Source organism: Manduca sexta, chromosome 24, assembly GCF_014839805.1.
Source record: "Manduca sexta isolate Smith_Timp_Sample1 chromosome 24, JHU_Msex_v1.0, whole genome shotgun sequence".
Classification (NCBI taxonomy): domain Eukaryota; kingdom Metazoa; phylum Arthropoda; class Insecta; order Lepidoptera; family Sphingidae; genus Manduca; species Manduca sexta.
Genome location: NC_051138.1, coordinates 17,101,949 through 17,122,186, shown reverse-complemented (window position 1 = coordinate 17,122,186; position 20,238 = coordinate 17,101,949). Strand labels below are relative to the sequence as shown.

The window sequence follows — 20,238 nt, the reverse complement described above, 5'->3', positions numbered from 1 at the left end:
CATTTATAACAATCAACCTGTATTAACGTATGTTATGGCATTCCAGAATTCGGCAAAAACAAATATAAAAATCATTTTTATAAGTAGGAAATGGCACTATGAAACATCCAAATATCTTAGCTTATATTCTATTCCATAAACCACTATTTCAGAAAACTTACTTCCATTTTAGGTAGGATTACTAGCAGCATTTAAATAGCCCGACTTGTAAATTTGTGAACTTGTTGAACTTAAGTTATAACCAGTGGCGGGGCTAAACGACTGGAGACCCCTGGCGGAGAAAAATAAAAGCTCCCTGTTGTAACAGTTTCTTCGGTATTACCGTAAAAAAGGTCCTCCAAGGTACCGTGCGAGACCTCTAGCGGTTGCCCAGTTCACCTCCAAGGCCGCCTTCGTTTTTAACTGAAATATACCACAAAAAAGGCAAACATTTCGAGTCATTTGCATCCCGCCATTATCTCCCAACTTGTCCCACAAGTGGGTTACCTGTGTTCCCGCTAGTCGCTACAACAGACAGTCCGGCTCGGCTGTCGCTAGCACTCCATCATTAATCATCCATCATCGATGAAGGCTCTCGCTGCATTCGGAGAAACATTTTAAACACTTGTCAAACGTTTAATGCGATCCGTTATGGTTTTATTGTTCAAAGTAATCGGTTATTCCAACATCTTTATATATCTTGCTAGATGTTACTCGCGGCTCTGCGTGCTTGAGAGTAAGAAACGAAAATAGTACATGAGTATGTCTATTTCTGCCGCCAAGCAGCAGTGTGTGGACACGGTTGTATTCCGGCTTGAAGGACATTGTAGCCAGTGTAACTACTGGATATAATAAGACTCAACATTTCATATCTCAGGATGATGAGCGGAGTGGAATATCGAACAATGCTTTATAATTAAAGGTGTTGGATGATGTTGCTTCTGTTTACGGTCGTATTTCCAATACCATCAGGCGAACGGCAAGCTCCTCTCGTCATTCAAAGCAATAAAAAAACATCATGATTTTCACAATCTATCGATTAGGTTAGTATGTGATTCAACTGTATCTGTAATGACGACCTTGCTCACTAGAGTATTGCCTAGATTATTGTGTGTATGTGCATACGCCAACAGACTCCGCAACGAGCCACCTTAGCATATTGTCCGACAATGTACCAAAATTATATTTATTTTTCACGTTTATATCCCTTTATACGCTATCAGCGTAAGATGTTATACTACAGGTGACAATCACTTTGCTGCCACACTTTTCTAGAAAGTTCTAACCCGCGGTTTCATTCCCATGGAACATTTTACCAGAAATAAATCCACAGAGGTAGACATTTGTCAGCGGTGAGTCTTTTTTAGTCTACTGTTTATACACTATCTATATTTAAAAATAACTCCTAGGACAAATTTACGCATTATATTACAGTGTATGTTAGATTAGTTTTTGTATGGAAATTTAAACAGCGCGCCGGTGAGCACATTTCGAACTAAAACACGGCAACATGAATATTGCGCGCGTTTACACTTTGCATAGCAATTCGTGTAATAATGTATGGAAATCGACAACTCGAATTATATCTTTTTGACGTATATTATTATCAAATAAGTATGAGGAAATACGTGAACGTTAATTATGTCAATATTGTAACATAAATTCCTTTTAGTGGTAGGTATTGTAAATTTATCGAAACATAAAAGGAAAATATACTTTCTCATTTATATTAATTACGGATTATCAAAGCGAGACGTCGGGCATCCGCTTACTCTCTAATTAATAATTTTCGACACTAAGTATATTTCAGTTATCGTTTTGGAATTCCACAGGATTTTCCTGCTTTTATTACAACTATTTACTGTTAGGTATATTTTAAAAATATCATTTATACAATAATAGTTTCTACAATTATATGGGCTACGTTTTGATAAAGCACATGGCATAACGTCCACTCAACAAATAAAAGTTATTATAATTGCATAGTGTACGCATATATGGCGAAAACCCCGCCATAATGGTACATCTCTCATTATTTATTTATATACTTTTGGGAGACATAAATAGTACATAAATATAAACATTTAAAGAGAATACCAAAATCATTTATTGGCGTAATTTGCGAGACCGAGAGGTCATAATTTGCGAGACTATCAAAAGGTAAAATGTCGCTTGTTAATATTTTAGTAGAGGGCATTTACTTACCATCAGGCGTCGGTTGGGTTACCAGATGACAAAATTCAAGAAAACACAATCTTTTTTTTATTCTGTTTTTATGGGCAATAGATACACATAATTCTCCCGAAATTTAGAATTATTTAGGGTGTCCGTACAGTTTACAATTTCGATTAATAACTAAATAAAATAACAATTAATTTTTTACCTTTAATATTCATACAGGTACAGGTAAAATATCCCGGTTTATTTTCAACTCAAAACCTGTGGATAAATTACTCTTGAAATGCTCAGGAAAGCTATAAATATAAAATATTACTCCGTATCTAAAAAATTTAATTGTAGTAGATAGGCTTCGCTATGTCAGGTTAAGAAAAACACCTCTTCCTATACTTTATTGCACAACTAGACATCGTGTAGACCACATCAATGGTAAGACACTGTCTACCTTTAACAGTGGTAATATCAGAACTTTACGTATACTGCATGACACTGCTCTAATTATCCTGACTTGACTATAACACTGTTTTGTTTTTGTGGGGAAAACAAGTTATCGCCTCCGCTCGTTACCAGAGGACTGGACGGTTATGTTGAACTCACCGCGTTCTAGGCTCAAGTCTTTCGCACGGATAGGAGACATCAGATGGCTGGGACAATTTGCAAGTAATATAAAAATGTGAAACGCACATCTCAAACCCAATGCTTCTGTTTATATGCTCTTGGCAGGATCAAGTGACATGACCATCATCATCATCCTTATCATCTGCAACCTGTAGGGTTCCACTGCTGGTTATAGGCCTCTCTAATATCCTGCAACCTTTTTCGGTCCCGAGCCAATCGCATCCAGGTTGACGTGACCATACCTCTGCCAATGCCGAAGGTCATAAAGCAGAAAAGAAGTGGTACAAAGTACTAAGGGTACTGTAAGAGCTCGAACTGGACCCTCGACGCCTTGATAACTCATATTAATTCCATGATATGACAGGCAGGGGATGTGGAATTCTTCAAGCATCTTCAACATACAGCATGACACTAACAAAGGATGTCTTATAATACCTAGATAGTAATTTCCTTGTCCGCGAATGGCAGAAAATACATTTAAATTAGTAACTATGTTCGACACCTTGATTGATAAGTGTTATTTATGACTTATTTGTTTATGTTTTGCCTCACGTCGCCGCGATACGGGTCGGATTAATCGGAATATATACTATCTACAACATAAATCATCGGTGGTCACAACACACGTAATCAGCGAATGTCCTTGTTGTAAACTACGAACAATACTTAGTACCGAGTGGCGAAAAACAGTGGTTTGACATGGAAAGAGTCAGACAGCGATCGGAGGTTATTTGTTCGTCCAGACAAACTGACGTAATGTTAGGCGCCAGGGTAACATTGTTCTTTATTTTACATGCTACAGTCAAAGTAACATATTTTACAAAATAATGTCTAATAATATTAGCTAAATGATAATTTATATTTCGTCTTATCGGATAGATACCTAATCTAGCTACAAATAAATATATGAATATTTGAATATCGGAAAGTCCGGGGACAGAAGTAAATCCCGCATCACCAATCAACTACACATTAATCATTCTGTAGATAGGTATAGACAGGCGTAACAAACACGGTATAAACCCTGCCCACCCGCTTGTCGTGAAGGCTTCACGATCGATCGCCCTCAAGGGACCTACAGGCACATGAAAGAATATCTTTATTAAATTATTAATTTAAATCTATATTTATTATTTATTTATTTATTTGCACTTCATATACAATAAAATTTGTACATAGGCGGACTTAATGCCATAGGCATTCTCTCCCAGTCAACCTTAGGGTGGAGCAGAGATGAACAAAGTAGGTGCATCAAACAAACCTGTTGCGGTAAGCAAATACAACATTAGATATAACTAAATGATGTATACAAATATTTATGTAATTAATATTTAATTAATTTAAATGTACACATAAGATAAAAATATATAAAATGAATGCCTACTTTAAATATATGTATATATGTGTATATATATATATATATATATATATATGTGTGTGTACATATATATATATATAATTATAATTATATTTATATTTTTGTTATTTATTTATATTTCTTCTATAAGTGCACACCTTATCATATTTTTTTTAACAATTATAACTATTGCTTTATCTCATCACTTAACAATATGCAACCACTTTAGGTTCGAAGAATAATAAACCTTATTTGTAGTATTGAGTTAAGACCTAATTGCTCAACCGAGATGCACAGTGCAGTATCCTAATGTGTTGTAACACGTAGTTTTGGTGTTGCCATCAGCCGAGCGCCGATAAAGACTTGTCTGAAACACAAATGCGAATTTTCTACATTTTGATTACATTTTCCTTGTATAATCAGCGCAAATTGCAGTCGATGCTTGTATCATATTTATCCACTAATCGTTTTATAATGATAATTGTATTTGGACACAATATTGTTGTTTTATGGTGCAAACACTATTGGTTAAGTTTTAGGGTTCTTTATTCGTGCTAAAATAATCATTTTTATTTGGTTATTACATAGTTTTATCTTTGTTTAGCAGAATAAATATAATAACACAATTATAAAAAAAAATATATTGCGGAACATGAGGCGTTAAAACTGATATTGTCTAAAAATCCATTGACGAAATTAAGATAAGTAATATTACAATTAAAAGGTATATACTTACTGCCATGTTTAAAATCTGAAAGGGTACTTTGTGATTACGAATTACTCTCTTTCTTCTTCATGGATTATTTCAACAAAACACTGATTACCTACGTCACTAAGATATTTTTTTTAGATCTGTATTATTTTTAAAACATACGATATTTTTAGATGTTCCGTACCGTAAGTAAATAGAATTTTTTAGTACATTAATAGATAAACTGTAAATATAATGACAAGCATAATGCTGATATTGTATGTGTAATGTGTTGATAACAGGTAAAATATACAACTGTTAACATTGATAAAAAGTATTTTGGTCACAAATGACTAATGGTGTCTACTTTATTTTGAATTTACCGTTTTTGAAAACAACCCTCAGGGGCACTGAAATAAAATAAAAACAATGTACAATAATAACAAAGAAGAAGTCTCATTTTTTTTCTCAACAAGATCATAAATATAGATAAACTAATAAAAAAAAATGCCTCTTACACTTTTTTTATTGAACAAAAAATATTATCGATGTGAAAAAAAAAACGTATGTTTAACGTATTGCACCAGTTATGTTTAATATATTTTGACGTATAATGGGTCTTATTAAAATAACTTACATCAATTAATAACTTACAAAAAATTGCAAAACCCCTTTTGCATGCAAATATTTTCGCTTGCACAGTATTAACACAATCATTGCCAATGTTATCGTTTGAGATTGATCGATATTTTTATAAAAAACATTTAAAAATATATTGTCATGCTATATGTGCGTTTTTTGCTAGAAAAATATATATTATCGTCAATTGATATTATTTTTATCGAAGTGAATAACTTGACGACCCTCACCTGCTGATAAGCGTCACGAATAAAAATCAGAAACAACGTCCACTAATGACGAAGTATTGCACAGCATTCATTGTGTTTGTCACTCTGAGTCATTAAGGGCCAGCAAATACTCCTGTTATTAAGACCTAACCGCAAGAAGACTGTATTTGTACGCTATTTGGCGGTAGAAAAAGAAATGTGCGTTTTATCTTTAATATTATTTCCCTATGACCTTTGTGACAGTGTAGCCTTTGAATGGAATGACATTAAGTCAATTTAAGTACCTGTCCAGAAATGGAAATAATAATACGAACTAATAATGGAAAATTTAAACTGTTTTCATGTCTAATTCAAAGAACCCCCCCTTCCTTCTCACAAGGTAAATATAGCTACAGCGATAAGTAATGGACTGTAACAACTCGCCGTGACTGATAGTGCGCGTTATCTCATCTCCAATCAAAACGATCCTTTCATCCAGTAGTTGACGTAGTTAACACATCAAAATACAAGTGAATGCGGAGTTCAATAGACGCATCATGTTCAGAAGCAATCAGCCGGTTTGTCTGTCCGTCAGACAGCGCGGATTAGCCGCCCATTGTGAACACATGAGTAATCACGCATAGCTTTCTAGGTGTATAGGAGAAATTATACGCATTTTAAACCTAATTTAGACCTTTCAATTGTTGTACAATGTTATTTAATTCAAAAACACACACAATTACCATTTTATATGCATAGAGTTTGTATTATAAACGCTTTCATAAAACTTTTTTAAAGAAATATTTGTTACTAAAATTTTGACTGCGTCTTATGATTTTTTTTTGAAAATGGCTTATGGATATTTTCGTAATGTCGCATCTTTGACTTATTTTGTTTAAGGGCCGAGGCACACTGTGAGTGATTAGTAATGGGGACCCATAAGCCATGGTAATCCGCAAACGATCACGTGCACAAGTGGTGCGACGGCAGCACGTTCCAATGAAAATTGTATGAAGTGTGACCTTCACTATGTTAATAAAATTGTTCGTTTAGCACTAGAAATGTTTACATCGAGTAAAGCAGTCCTGACCTAACCTAACTTTTCTTAAAATAAGAAACCGTGTCATAGTCTAAAACTAACAATACTTATGCGCAGACGCAATATTACAACCAAAGAGGTTAAACCGGGGTGAATATTGTTAATTGCTTGATAAAGCCGACGAAATAAATTCGGCTGGCTTATCTTACACTGGAGCTTAAGCGCTGCGATCCAATCCTTAAAATATCCGGCTTATTCAATTATATTCAAAAACTATGGATTTACCATTAACATCTACAATCTCAAAACTTGGAATTAACAAAATTATGACGTTTTCATACACTACGCGTAAATGATTTTTGTTCGCACTGGTTTAAATACGTCATGTCTAACACGACATGTCAATAAAGTGAAATTTAAAAGACTGCGTATAACGGTTTTTTTTTTTCATTTAATTTGTCAGGGTATGGCGTAGGTATACTGTTTAACATAACTGGGCTTATGAAACTCAGTTTGTTTTCGTGACATATATAATTAGTCAGCCAACCTCTTTTAGACCTCATAACGAGCAATTGGCGGTTATCGCTCTCCTGTGTGCGGCACGCCATGAGGAAAAGTAGGTACCTACTGCCGTCTGAGTATAGCCACCTATTGTGTAGCAAGTACAGTGAACCACATAAGTAAAATTAAAACTTCAAATCGCCTATACGCGTTAAGTTTAATAAAAACACTATTTTTTCTATGCGTGAAGTAACGTAAATCTCTTTTATTTCATATTTATGAAGTTATATTAACTTAAGTTACGTATTGCAGGAAGTGCGTAACGCATGTCCGAGCCTCGAGGTGACAGCACTTTTGCTGCTTGTCATCTACGATCGAATTTTGTGGCAGATACAAGTCCAATAATTTTACTAATTAAATATTTTAGTCGTGGAATTGTGCTAGCAATAATAATAATATCAGCCCTGTATTATATACTTGCCCACTGCTGAGCACGGACCTCCTCTACTGCTGAGAGGGATTAGGCCTTAGTCCACCACGCTGGCCTAGTGCGGGTTGGTAGACTTCACACACCTTCGAAATTCCTATAGAGAACTTCTCAGACGTGCAGGTTTCCTCACGATGTTTTCCTTCACCGTTAAATCGAACGATAAGTTCACAAAGAATACACACATGATTTTAGAAAAGTCAGAGGTGTGTGCCCTTGGGATTTGAACCCGCGGACATTCGTCTCGGCAGTCCGTTCCACAACCAACTAGGCTATCGCCGCTATGCTAGGCTATCGCCGCTATGCTGGCAATATCTAATAGGAATTAAATAAAAGTGCGGAACAAAATTATTATTTATTTCGTTGCGAGTAATTTTATAATTATGAGTATTTTGTGAAAGTTAAAAATGCCTGTAACTGGCATGCATATCAGCCAACTGTTTACTTACAATGCAATGTTTTCTACAATTAGGGATACGTATGCTGTTGGGTACCTTATTAAATAAATATAATATAAAATAAATGCAATGACAATTGTTTATACTAACTCCGCAGATAATGAATACATGTGTCAATATAATATAATTAATGAAACAAATTAATGGATTATTGTTTTGTATCGATAATATTATTTTATTCTTTGAATAATAATCGTAAGACAGTAATCTTAGATTAGCGAATATTAATTAAATGCGACGGTCGTAAAGCTATTACATGTAGCATAATAATAAGCTTTGTGTTGTAAATCCGTTTCTTCCTTTCTTGTAATCGTATTACTTGCAGATCTACGGCAGTAGTATATACATAAATGAGCGTATGTAAAGTCGTACTTATACCTCCGGTTTAATCATAATTTCGATTTAAATTTTGAACTAATTGGTGAAATCGCGCAGGGCGAAGACTCCGTGCGTTGATACGTATACTGACTTACCGACTCTTTCGTCTCTACCAACCCGATCATGAATGACGAAGTTAAACATTAGATGCGTACCTGATGCTAGCGAGTAGCGTGTGGTTCCATAGTTTTTAAAAGTCCAGTAGGTCCTTAACACAGACGCAGTATAATGATATCAGTAACCTTAAGGGCCTCGAGTACTACTCTATAAAAATGTCCTTTGATAACGAACTAAAACATATAATGAAAATAAGAACACCTTTATTTTATGAAATTTGAAAAATTACCTTAAAATTAAATTCCATTTAAAAAACAACTACTTAAAACAAAAATATTTTTAAAAAGACACTACAGTTTTATAGTTATCTAAATATATATTTTTTAAAATAATTACGTGTTGCCCATTGACTCATTAGATTAAGCCAAGTTGGCTTATAGATGTTAGATTTACCATTCCCTGAAGTGTAAACGGATTATGTAGACGGACAGCACACTGTTTTGTTATTAGATTCGTCCTATCTGCCGCTAAATATTGGCTTAGGCCTAAATATTTATTTATCGTTTAAGGACGCGCGTCAAGGCATCGGTTTCCTAAAACAAACACAAGAGGGTAACTCAAACCGATTTAGACTAAAAAACATCCAGTAATCACTCATAAATATCTTGTGAAGGGAACAACACGGGCTGTTTATCCTATGTACAAAGCAAACAAGTCAATGCTCGGAAATTTTCTTTTCCAAATTTCGCATGAAAACCTAACCAACCATTTCTTTTTCTTTTATATGAAGTAGTATAATTATTAAACTATTGCTTAATACAATATCTTATTTAAGTAATTATAATTTAAAATAGTAAACAAATATTACCTATAAGAAAAAGAGCCTATTTTAATTAAAAATAAACTGGCGGTCATTTAGCCATAATATTATTTCCATTCAGCCTCGGAAATGTTTTTATTCAATTGCATTTTTATAAAATGTCAAAGAAATCGAATAATTATGTTTATTATAATTAACAACTGCAACCTACCTGTAGTGATTTAATTAAACATAAAAATAAAATATTATCACGTCATTAATGTTGAGTGACATTTTAAAACACTTATTAATTGAATTTTTAATTTAAATTATGCATTAAGTGCATTGCGATGTATTTAAGCAATTGATGTTGATGCTCACACGTTATTGTATGACCTTAAGGTGAATTCATATTGATTGTAAGGAATTCCGACGGACCTGTCGTGTTTCTTCTGACCTCTTATCGAGTTGTATAGATCCACGTGAACACTGGCTGGGATCAAGGCCTACAGTTCGGAGAATTTACTATATCAATTGTGATAATGTAATAATTTCAGTGATATAATTTCGTTTTAAGTAGAGCACAATAAAAGATCCTTTTTTTTTCCTTTTTTTTTAAGTTTACAACAGCCCGTGAAGTAAAATTAAACCAATGTATAAAATGTACAGCACGACTGAGTTAACGAATATTTAAAAAAAATAATATTATTCAATATTCAAATCTGTTTTATTTGTCAAAACACGCTTTGAGTCCTAATTTTCGAAGATGATAGTATGTGTATGGTGTACGAAATATCAAAAGACCTTTGTCACGTAGGTCACCTTAAATTTCAGTGGCACTTGTTGGTCTGCTTACCCGTCCGGCCCGTATGAGTAGGTAATATGTTCAATGTTTATCTCTGTGTTTATGTTTGCCAAGAAGTTATCTAAGGCGTGATGTAAGTACTTCATATATATTATGACGATTGCAGCGGCTCTCTGTTTATAATAATATCATGTTATCTTGTCGCAAGTATAAATCTGTGATAATACTAAATCATCACTCTAAAATAATGTTATTACACGATAAACATAAATAAACTTTATCACCTGCATTATGCGGGTGTAAGTAAGCTATTGTTTGACGTCATTTCAAATGAAAAATTCATTGTAATAATTTATAGCCAAAAACAGAAGATTGCCATGACTACTTACTTATGTTAAGAGTTCATTTTAAATCCTTTAAGATCCGGTAAGCCGTAGTAGTATAGAGGTAAATAAAAGAGATGTTTAAAGGGCGAACAATACTTTAGTTTTATTATAATACTCTCAACTTAAACCTATCTATATTAAATAAATATACAACTTTGGAAGTGTTTACAATAGCGGAATGCTAGGTCGATATGGACACCGCTGTGCGCCGGCGCACCGCGGCGCTCGCTAACGCTCGGCGGTGGCACTGTGGAGATTACCTGTCCACTGGTCCCACACTAATAACTAAATCACAGATAAATAAAACGTCAGAACACTGTTACTGGCTCAGCATCAGATCGCGAGAGTCACTGCCGCGTCAGCACAGTCACCGGCTTGTAGATGTGCGGCGTGAGGGCGTGGTGCGAAGGCGACGGCAGCTCCGGACTCGACGAACCCGACGGTGGAGGCGAGTGCAGCATCGGCGGCGACGGTGGTAGTAGCGGCGACGTCTGCGCCAGCATGGCCGACGTCTGCGCGAGGGGACCGCTTTGCAGCAGCGCCGTCTGGCTGAGGAACGGCGCCGATGGCAGCCGCTCGTACATTGCCGGGGAGTACGGCAGGCTGCCGTACGACACAGAGTCACGGAACGCGGGATGCACTGCACTGGGGGCCACGGGCGGGGTCTTCATTTGCATTGGCGCGTACCTTTGGTACAGCAGTTGAGAGTACAGCCCAACTAGCTGCGAGTAGGATGCCGGCGGGTAAGCTCCGGGCAGCGCCGCGCCGGGGAACAGAGGCCGCTTGAAGCACGCCAGCCGCGAGCGGCCGTTGAGCGCGGACCGCCGCCGCAGCTTGCCGGTCGTGCCGCCGATGAACACATCCTCCGCCGACGCGTCCAGCATCCAGTAGTTACCCTTGCCGGGGTCGTCGTAATGCCGCGGCACTTTCACAAAACACTTGTTCAGACTGAGGTTATGGCGGATGGAGTTCTGCCAGCCCTGTCTGTTCTCCCTGTAGTACGGGAAGTTGGTCATGATATACTCGTAGATTCCATTGAGCGTGAGCCGCTTCTCGGGGCTGTTCCTGATGGCCATCATGATGAGCGCGTTGTAGCTGTAGGCGGGTTTCTCGTGCTTCTTGTCCTTGTCGTCGTCTTTGGGTTTGGTGCAGTCGACGGGTTCGGTGCCGGTCACGTCCAGCTCGGAGTCGCTGAGGTCCGCTCGGAGGGCGACGCGTCCGTAGACAGCGTCGGCGAGGGCGAAGCCGGCGGCTTGGACGCGGCATGATTCATTAGAATCGAATTTATACTGAAGTCTCCTTCGAACTTCACCATTTTGATCACTGTACACTCGTAGCGGATAGCGCGTGCGTCGTGTGTGCGAGCGGTGAGTGAACTGGCGGGCGCGGAGGCGGGAGAGCGCTTTTATACCGCCGTATAGAGACTCCGCCCCGAGAACTTTGTGGCGGCGGTCGAGCCAGTACGCGCGCGAGCTTTCCGTCGTCGGGCCACGCCCCGCGGCCCGCAAGCTCTGCGCGTCAAGTCGGCCGGCGCGGCCGACTCGGCTGCCACACACCACCACCGGCGTCTTATTATCGGTTATCTATATACTATTTGTTATCTACTAATAAAATTGACGTTTGTTACGCAGTTGATGCAATGGTGAACAATGCGAAAAATTCGCTGTTTATATTACAAGAATTTATTAAAAAAGGAGATATTATAGGGAAAATGCAACGAGAAACAGAAAACTCATTACATTAATTGCTTTAAACATAAAACATATTACGTTAATGATCTGTTAGCTATCACTTGCCTTATGTTGTGCAAATAAACAATAAAACAGTGCCATTTATTTATATCTACTCTGTAGACCCAGACACCTGTTTGCATTTATAATTAGTTTGACAAATGTTTTGTATTTTTGTTTTTGTTTAAACAGTGGCGGCTCTAGGATTTATTTAAACTTTGTTTTGTACTTACAACACTGAGTTTCGTGCATTAGTAATGCATTTTTGTCATATTAAGATAGCCAGACCACGATGTCTCGTTTCTCAAATTATTAGGTTATTAGAAAGATAAATTAGAAATATTTACTTATTATTATTTAAAAGTATTATCTAATTATCTATGAAAAATAACTTTTATAATATCAAATGACGTGTGCACTAAGACCTTTGTATTTGTACCGCAACACAAAATGAGCCGTGTTAAGGAAATAACAAGTTTTGCGAACATATATGTATATTATATTGATATGTAGTCCCATTGTTTATATAACAAACGGTTTGTAAATATTTGTTCATATTATTTTTAGTTTATTAATTGGAACCAATTCAAATCACCGTTTTCTTTATGTTATCCACTAATCGGACTAGATTTTAAAGATGACATTTTGCCATAATCCTCTTTTATAATGCCATAATAAATAAACAGTTTCTAATCTTGAACGTTTGTTTTATAACTAGATGAAGAGATCAGTATTTCGCACTTTTCACGGCGAACACCATTACAGCTTCAAAAAAGTCCCATTACCCAAATTTGAATTACAGTAATATACTCCGCTCACTGTTCCCACCTTATAAATCTTCATCTTTCCCCATAATTTGTCCTCATTAAGGTATCACGCCTATTCAACTTGTTACTCAAGAATGAACACATAGCGACATCGAACTAATATTACTTTATCATTAAAATGAATTGATTTCTGATGATCTGTTGATGAGTTTGATTGGAGAAAACGTCTGCGAGACACCTTACAGATTACAATAGATAGCTATTTTACTAGCTACGATTTTTTTGCTTGCACACTATTACGGAAGAATAAACAAATAGATATTTCTTTATCCAGGACATTTTTTGAAAAGACTGATGCGGTAACGTTTAATTAAAATTGATTATTAACACTTTTAAAATTAAGTTATATTTTGTACTTAAATTGCACGCGGTATTTCCCACCTATAAACATTATAATTATGTTTATTTTGATATGAATTCTTGAAACACCGCCGCAATTGAGTTATTATGAAACGCTTCAATTTCTACGTAATAACTTATTTATAATGCCTTTAATCTTAGGGATATTGCCATTACCAATACGCTCAACTAAGGATGCGGTTTATTGTTAAATAACATTGATTGCATTATGTAATTCTTTTTTATTTAAGTGCCCGTCATTTAAATGCTATTTTATTTAGTTATTAGAAGTATTTTTTGGAAAATTATAAAGAACTAATTGAAGTTCAGTTTTGAGATACTGAAGATAAAACTATTTTGTTTATATTTCAAGTAGCGTCAGATAAAAGCGAATTATATTCAGAAAAAAATTATACATTTCTAGCTTGCGCTCGGCGCATCGAAGCTTTGCCAGCGTGAAAGTCTTTCAACGGCATAGAAGCTCCGCTCAGCCTATTCCCGGGAACGAAATCTGGCGCTTTCTCTATCCGTATGCGAAAAATATAAATACTATACATTTTATACTATTGCTCTCACATAGCTGAAAGTTTTAAGAAAAAACAATTATGTAAAAATTTATAACAAACTTATGATTTGGAAGGATTAAGATATCGTTTTTTATTTAATACTAAGTATAAAATATTTATATTTTATTCACATTCTCTGCAGTTTCTTTCTTACAGTTTCACCTTTGTAATAATAGCATATATATATATATATATATATATATATATATATATATATATATATATATATATATATATATATATATATATATATATTTGTAATCTAATGTAATTGTAACTCTGTATCTCCGAGGTTCGTTGATGTTCCATAGTTGCCCGAACACGAACGTTTTTAGGCATTTCAGTTGTTCTAAATTTGCTATTCAACAGACTTTCAAATGTTAGTACACGGGCTTAATGCTAAACAAATAACACCACAAATATAGGTATTTTAAAGAAGAATTTCCCATTTCAATATTACGAGTTGTAATGTAGTGTAATCATGACAGCAATCCTTTTAATCTTAACCAAATATTGATAATTTTTCGCGTGTTCATTATTGAGTTTGCATTTTGGAAAAAATATATACATGCATAAATTATATTAAAATGATTCTTATCTATACTACGACTACAAGAAAGAGCTAAATAGTATGTTTGTATATTCGTTTGGACGCGGCAATTTTTGGAACTATTAATTCTATGGTAAGAAAAATTTCACCTCTAATGGGCAAACATGTTGTTATAGATAAGAAGTGAGGACTGAAACCACCAGCAAACCTAGTGTGACGTACATAATCGTATAAGTTACCCAGGTTCTCTGAGCTTCGATGCCTTAACAAATTAAGCTAAACCGAATGGCATAGATACATATATTTAGTCCATTGAAAAGTTACATTTGGGGTTGCGTTTTTTAGAGGACGCAATTTTATTTTTTAGAAGTGTAGGGGGGGTCAGTGTAAAGCTACAGCCAAGTTTGTGGGGTCGCCACCCTTGTCCACGGCCGCCATCTTGGGTTGAAATGGTTTTACGATGTATCTCTTAAACTATTTATCTGACAAAAATTATAAAAATGTTAAGCAATTGCTTCATCTGTCCCAAAGCGATTCAGGATCCAAGTAATTCGCGTACAAGCCGACAACCGCGGGTTTGTGTTGTACGTATTATGAACCTTATAAACACAGGTTTTGATGACGTTGCAATGGACATTGCTTAACATTGAATTTTTTAACATTTTCGCTTATAACTTTTTATTTATAGTTCTACGACAAAAGTTACTAGACCAAAGTTGTAGAGAATTTAATTTGCAACAAAAATGTTTATAATTTTTTTTGTCAGATAAATAGTTTAAGAGATACATCGTAAAACCATTTCAAACCAAGATGGCGGCCGTGGGACAAGGGTGGCGACCCACAAACTTGGTTTTTAGCTTAACACTGACCCCCCCTACACTTCTAAAAATAAAATTGCGTCCTCTAAAAAACGCAAGGTAAGGCCTAAAAAATGTAACATTTCAATGGACTAATTAGTAAATTTTAATTGTCTCCTAATGCGTTCGAAATTCAAGAGTGTTTTGTCTCGCAAATTGCATTTTTTTATACGGTGTATAGATAACCTTTATTTAAGAATGGTTAGTCAGAGATGCAACCTTAACACCCACTTTTCGCTGTGTTCCCTTTCCATGATGTGTTAGAGGGCGCTCCTAATGCTGCATCGGGCACAAATTCCACACTCCGGGCTGATGATGAGTAGAAAACCCACCGATACTCTGCCCGACCCGTGATTCGAAGCCGGGGCATCAGAGCAACTTTTTGTAATAATACAATCACGCCGCTTAGGTAGTTATAACATCAGGTACTGAGAAACCATGAAACAAATGAAAGCGCTGAACCGCTGGAGCACTCTTTACACCCGTATAGGTGGTAAAAGTTATATTAATTCCGACTTTTATGTTTCTGTCTATTTAATTGATTTCATTACGTGTACAGGGCTCACTATGTATAAACAATTGTTTTCAGTGTTTAGTGTCATAACGCATGCCACTGTCTAGCCTTGTCATGTCGATACTACGTTTTAAATCAGATAAGTACTTACTATGTTTTGTCTTTGTGCCGTCAAGGATTGAATAGTAGAGAACGCCTTCAGCATTAAGTCCGCCCTTACACAATAAATACAATATACATACAAAAATAAGATAGCTTCATAGTCACTTCTGTCTACCTATCAGAAACACAGGTGTGAATATAACTATGAATATGTTAAAAAACGTGACAATTACTTATCGAACATCAAATAAAAAATTGCGTATAATGCTGAGAATTATGTTGTTTGCGATAATTATGTTATCACATTAATTATTTATGTTTAGTTTTTGTACAAGATATATAATTCATGTTGAATTACATCGCACGGGCTTCGTCAAGGCACATGCCATTGAATATGATATTCCTACGAAGTTCCGTATAAAATTAAGTACTTAAAATACCCGTATACTTAGATATGTCTTGTACCGAAGTTATGAAGTGCAAGATAGCTTAGGTCTTACAACAGATCGATAAATCGCTTAGAAAAATGCAGCAGATATTATTCTTAGAATGTTTATAAGTCGCCGGAACTGTAAAGTGATAATCCGATATAAAACCGACCGACTAATAAATTATTGTAATAAAATAAATTACAAATGAAAATAAAATATCCATATCCCCAATAACAGAGATAAAAGGAGGAAATTCCATAATACTATGTAATCCATATTTTTTGAGCAATATTTAATTACAAGGATAATGTTAATATTGTTTTCCCGCATGTACCTACGCTAAGTTGATTTTTTTGTGGATAAAATTATATTCAACTGATTCTTTGGTAGCAATTATAGTATTTATTGTTGATTATTTTATGGGTCGTGTAGTTACGATGCGCATCCTAAAATTCTGAATTTATTTCCAATACAGGTGAAGTAAAATGTTATAATTAATTGTGTTAGTTTGGGCCTGAATTTGTGGCCTCATTGATTTTGATCTGATTCCTTCCTAGCCGAATTTCAGCCGCGGCGGCCTATGTCCACGGAAATCAGCCAAGTACGCAGGAGATATTGTAGTGCACAAGCATGTGCGCAATACACAGGTGCACTCTCTGTTCCTTCACTCTCATAGCCCGATGAGTCGAAAATCCGACATGACTGTAGAGAGATCAGGCGCAGGACCAACGACTTTACTAGCTTCCGAAGGTTCGGGGGTATCACACTGCCAACCTCCTGACTCCGAGTTGTAACGGAGTAATTTGTTAAGGTGGAAAAACCCAGTCACAATTATTTTTGTTTTGCCTTATATAGTTCATTGGATCGTCCCCTCTAATATCATAACACATATATAAAGTCGGCGAATTGCAGGTGCACAGGGGCTATAACTAAGATCCAAGACGTCTTTCTATAGATTTATTGCTAGATATGTCTTTCCCATACAATTTCTGTTTTCTGTTCGAGTTAACGATTCTAGAAGGAGATCTTGTCTGCAGCCCCTATAAATGTATGTCATTAAGTATAAAGTCCTCTTACGATGACGCGACAAGTTTTTACCGTTTACTTACGGAACTCAAATAAACAAGAAAATATAATTTAACCTTTAATGATATTTTAGTTAACTTTTTTAACGCATTAGGCTTTATAAAAACACACAACAAACTATAATATGGAAAAAATCAATTGTAAGTATATGTTGTCAAACATAATATTATAGAATAATATAATATATATTTATCCGGTGTGACATGACCGGGGAGAGATCAGGTGCAGGGCCAACGGCTTTACGTGCTTTCCGAGGCATGGGGGTATCACACCTCCGACTTCCTGACTCCGAGCTTCGACTGAGTAATTTTAAGGTGGAAAAACCCAGTCACAATTGTTTTGGCCCGACCCGGGATTCGAACCCAGGAACTCAGCGCGGTAGTTGTACAATTACAACTTCGCCACCGAGGCAGTCAAAATCATAGGCACGTCTTAATCAGTGATGAAAGACCCGCCATTTCTTCGTCTTAAATTTACAATATGTATTTCTCTATACGTAATATCTTATCTCCCATGCTCTCAATACCAACAAACGCGAGATACGGCGCTTTGGAGAATGCAAACATCACAACGTCACGTTCTGATAGAGCTGGTAATCTAGCCATCGGTAATCACAAAGTGGATTTTTTGACATATTTGAACGCAAGCTTATCTTATAAGATGGAAACTGCTGGCCCAATGACCCGCATAAGACTACGAAAGGTGACTCGATTAGTAGACATCTAGAACCTTCCAATCATGAGAGGCGTGCAGCGTGTGTGTGAGAGCCTCTCAGTGATCTTTATTACAATATCTATATTTATTGCCAAGCATCATAATTGATACTGTAAGGATTGTAGTTTTTGTAGCAAGGGCGTAAAGGCTACGTTATAGTATTCGTTATAGGAATTTTAACCGTAGATAGGTACAAATATAAATTTTAAAGCAGGACAGATTAGCATTCTTAGTCAGATTTTATCTTAAATATTCGGAAGTTTCTATATTGTGCATGGGGCACTTGAAACTCCATTATCCTACTAATGATACAATATCTATCATGTTAAACAATATAAAGCTGAAAATATGATGTATTGTTTTTTATTTGAACGCGCTAAATTCTGGAAATACTCGGATTATGAAAAAAATAACTCTAGTGCCATGCCATACTGTTACTGAGTTTCAGTCTACTTATTATCGTAGAAACGAACCTTCATGTAGGACACCGACATTAACACGCGCGGAACCGCAAGCAAAAGTTAATTAAAAAAAACACGTCAAATCTTTTCCTTGAAAGGGTAGGTAGTGATACAACCAGCCCATAAATATTTATCAATCATTCCATCCCATATAATAAGGGTGTAACGTCATATCGGGCACAAATTCTAAACTTCATGCTTGGTACTGACCAATATAAGTTGATAATACCATTGTTAAAGTGTTCACCAAAACCCGCTATTTAGATTCAATTTGGTATACACGCGTAAGCCAAATCCTTTGTGAATATATGTTTAATATACGGTTTCTTTTATCTGGGAAAATAGGATAATTGGGCTTTCATTCTGAGAAAAACTGTCACGCGGCCGAAACTGCCAGCAAAAGCGCTTTTATAAACTACGTTAACATTTTTGTATTGTTGATTAACTACTGAAGTTTATAGCATAGACAAAAGATCTCGACAAGAACTTCACATTGGTTAAAAATGGTAAATCAGATAAAATACTATAATATTGATCGAAGGAGGCAAGCAAATAGCAACGCCATTCCTTCATCGCCGATTTTTTTCGGAGGGCCGAGATATTCCCAGTCATCATTGTAATATGAACAAAGTAACCATGCATAACAACCTCCTGTCACCGGAGACTGACCCTAGCACCCTTGGATACAGCCTACGCCACTCACCTGAAGGACCAATTTCAGTTATTACCTTTTCTTAAAATCTTCATCTAGAATTACCCCAGACGAATACTATCCGGTGATACATTCTGTCATCACTCCCGAACCTCCGCAGCCTGCGATTCGACTTGAACAGCCATAACAACGTGTACACTGTCGCGATACTAATCCACTGTTGTTTAAATGTCACATCGCCGCCATATATACAAGGTTTACACGTGCGGGCCACGGCAGAGCCATGCCTGCTGACGCAAGCGAGTTAACAAACTTATTACCGTATAGAAATACGTCTACACGGTAGGATATCGTAAAAATGCGAGGCATATGTGTACTCAATTGCTTTCAGCAATGCAAATCAATGTTATTTTTATACTTTTTTCCTTATAGCAACGGTAAATAAGCAAATCGTGTGTTGTTGCCGATTACTAATGCCCCTAATTACAAGAATTTGGGGGAGAAAAGGGTTGTTTATGTCTCCGGAAATCTTCAGTTGCTAGTTATCTTTTTATTTACTTTTCTATGAGACAGGGAGACCCCTGTAGTCCAGATAATCTTTTTTCTGCAAATAAATATGTCAATAGCTCGACTATTTTTAAGAATGTGAGTAAATTGGAAATTAAGCAACATTTTTAATTTAAGCAAAATTTTAGAATTAAGCATTCTAAAAATAATTTTATAAGAAACTATAATTTACTTTTACTTAAGATATAACCGCGTATTACTGTGTCCTTGTAGTTTTCCTCCTTTGAGTGCCAGTTATGGACACCATATGTTATTACGTAGGAAATGTTCTCCAACTATATA

At 36.0% G+C, this 20,238-nt stretch overlaps 1 protein-coding gene and 1 long non-coding RNA gene across 2 annotated transcripts; both read right to left on the bottom strand.

The window, feature by feature from the left end:
* Positions 1–4,156: 4,156 nt before the first annotated feature.
* LOC119190513 lies at positions 4,157–5,159 on the bottom strand. The gene is made up of 2 exons (XR_005112961.1): positions 4,869–5,159; positions 4,157–4,499 (listed from the first exon to the last, which is right to left on the bottom strand). It is a non-coding gene; the product is annotated as an uncharacterized LOC119190513 (long non-coding RNA).
* Positions 5,160–10,637: 5,478 nt separating this feature from the next.
* On the bottom strand, positions 10,638–11,959 carry LOC115449742 (fork head domain transcription factor slp2). Its single transcript, XM_030177626.2, is given in 2 exon segments — positions 10,638–11,761; positions 11,764–11,959. Coding segments are annotated over 2 exon segments (966 nt in total). The 5' UTR covers positions 11,876–11,959; the 3' UTR covers positions 10,638–10,907.
* Between the last annotated feature and the right edge of the window lie 8,279 nt (positions 11,960–20,238).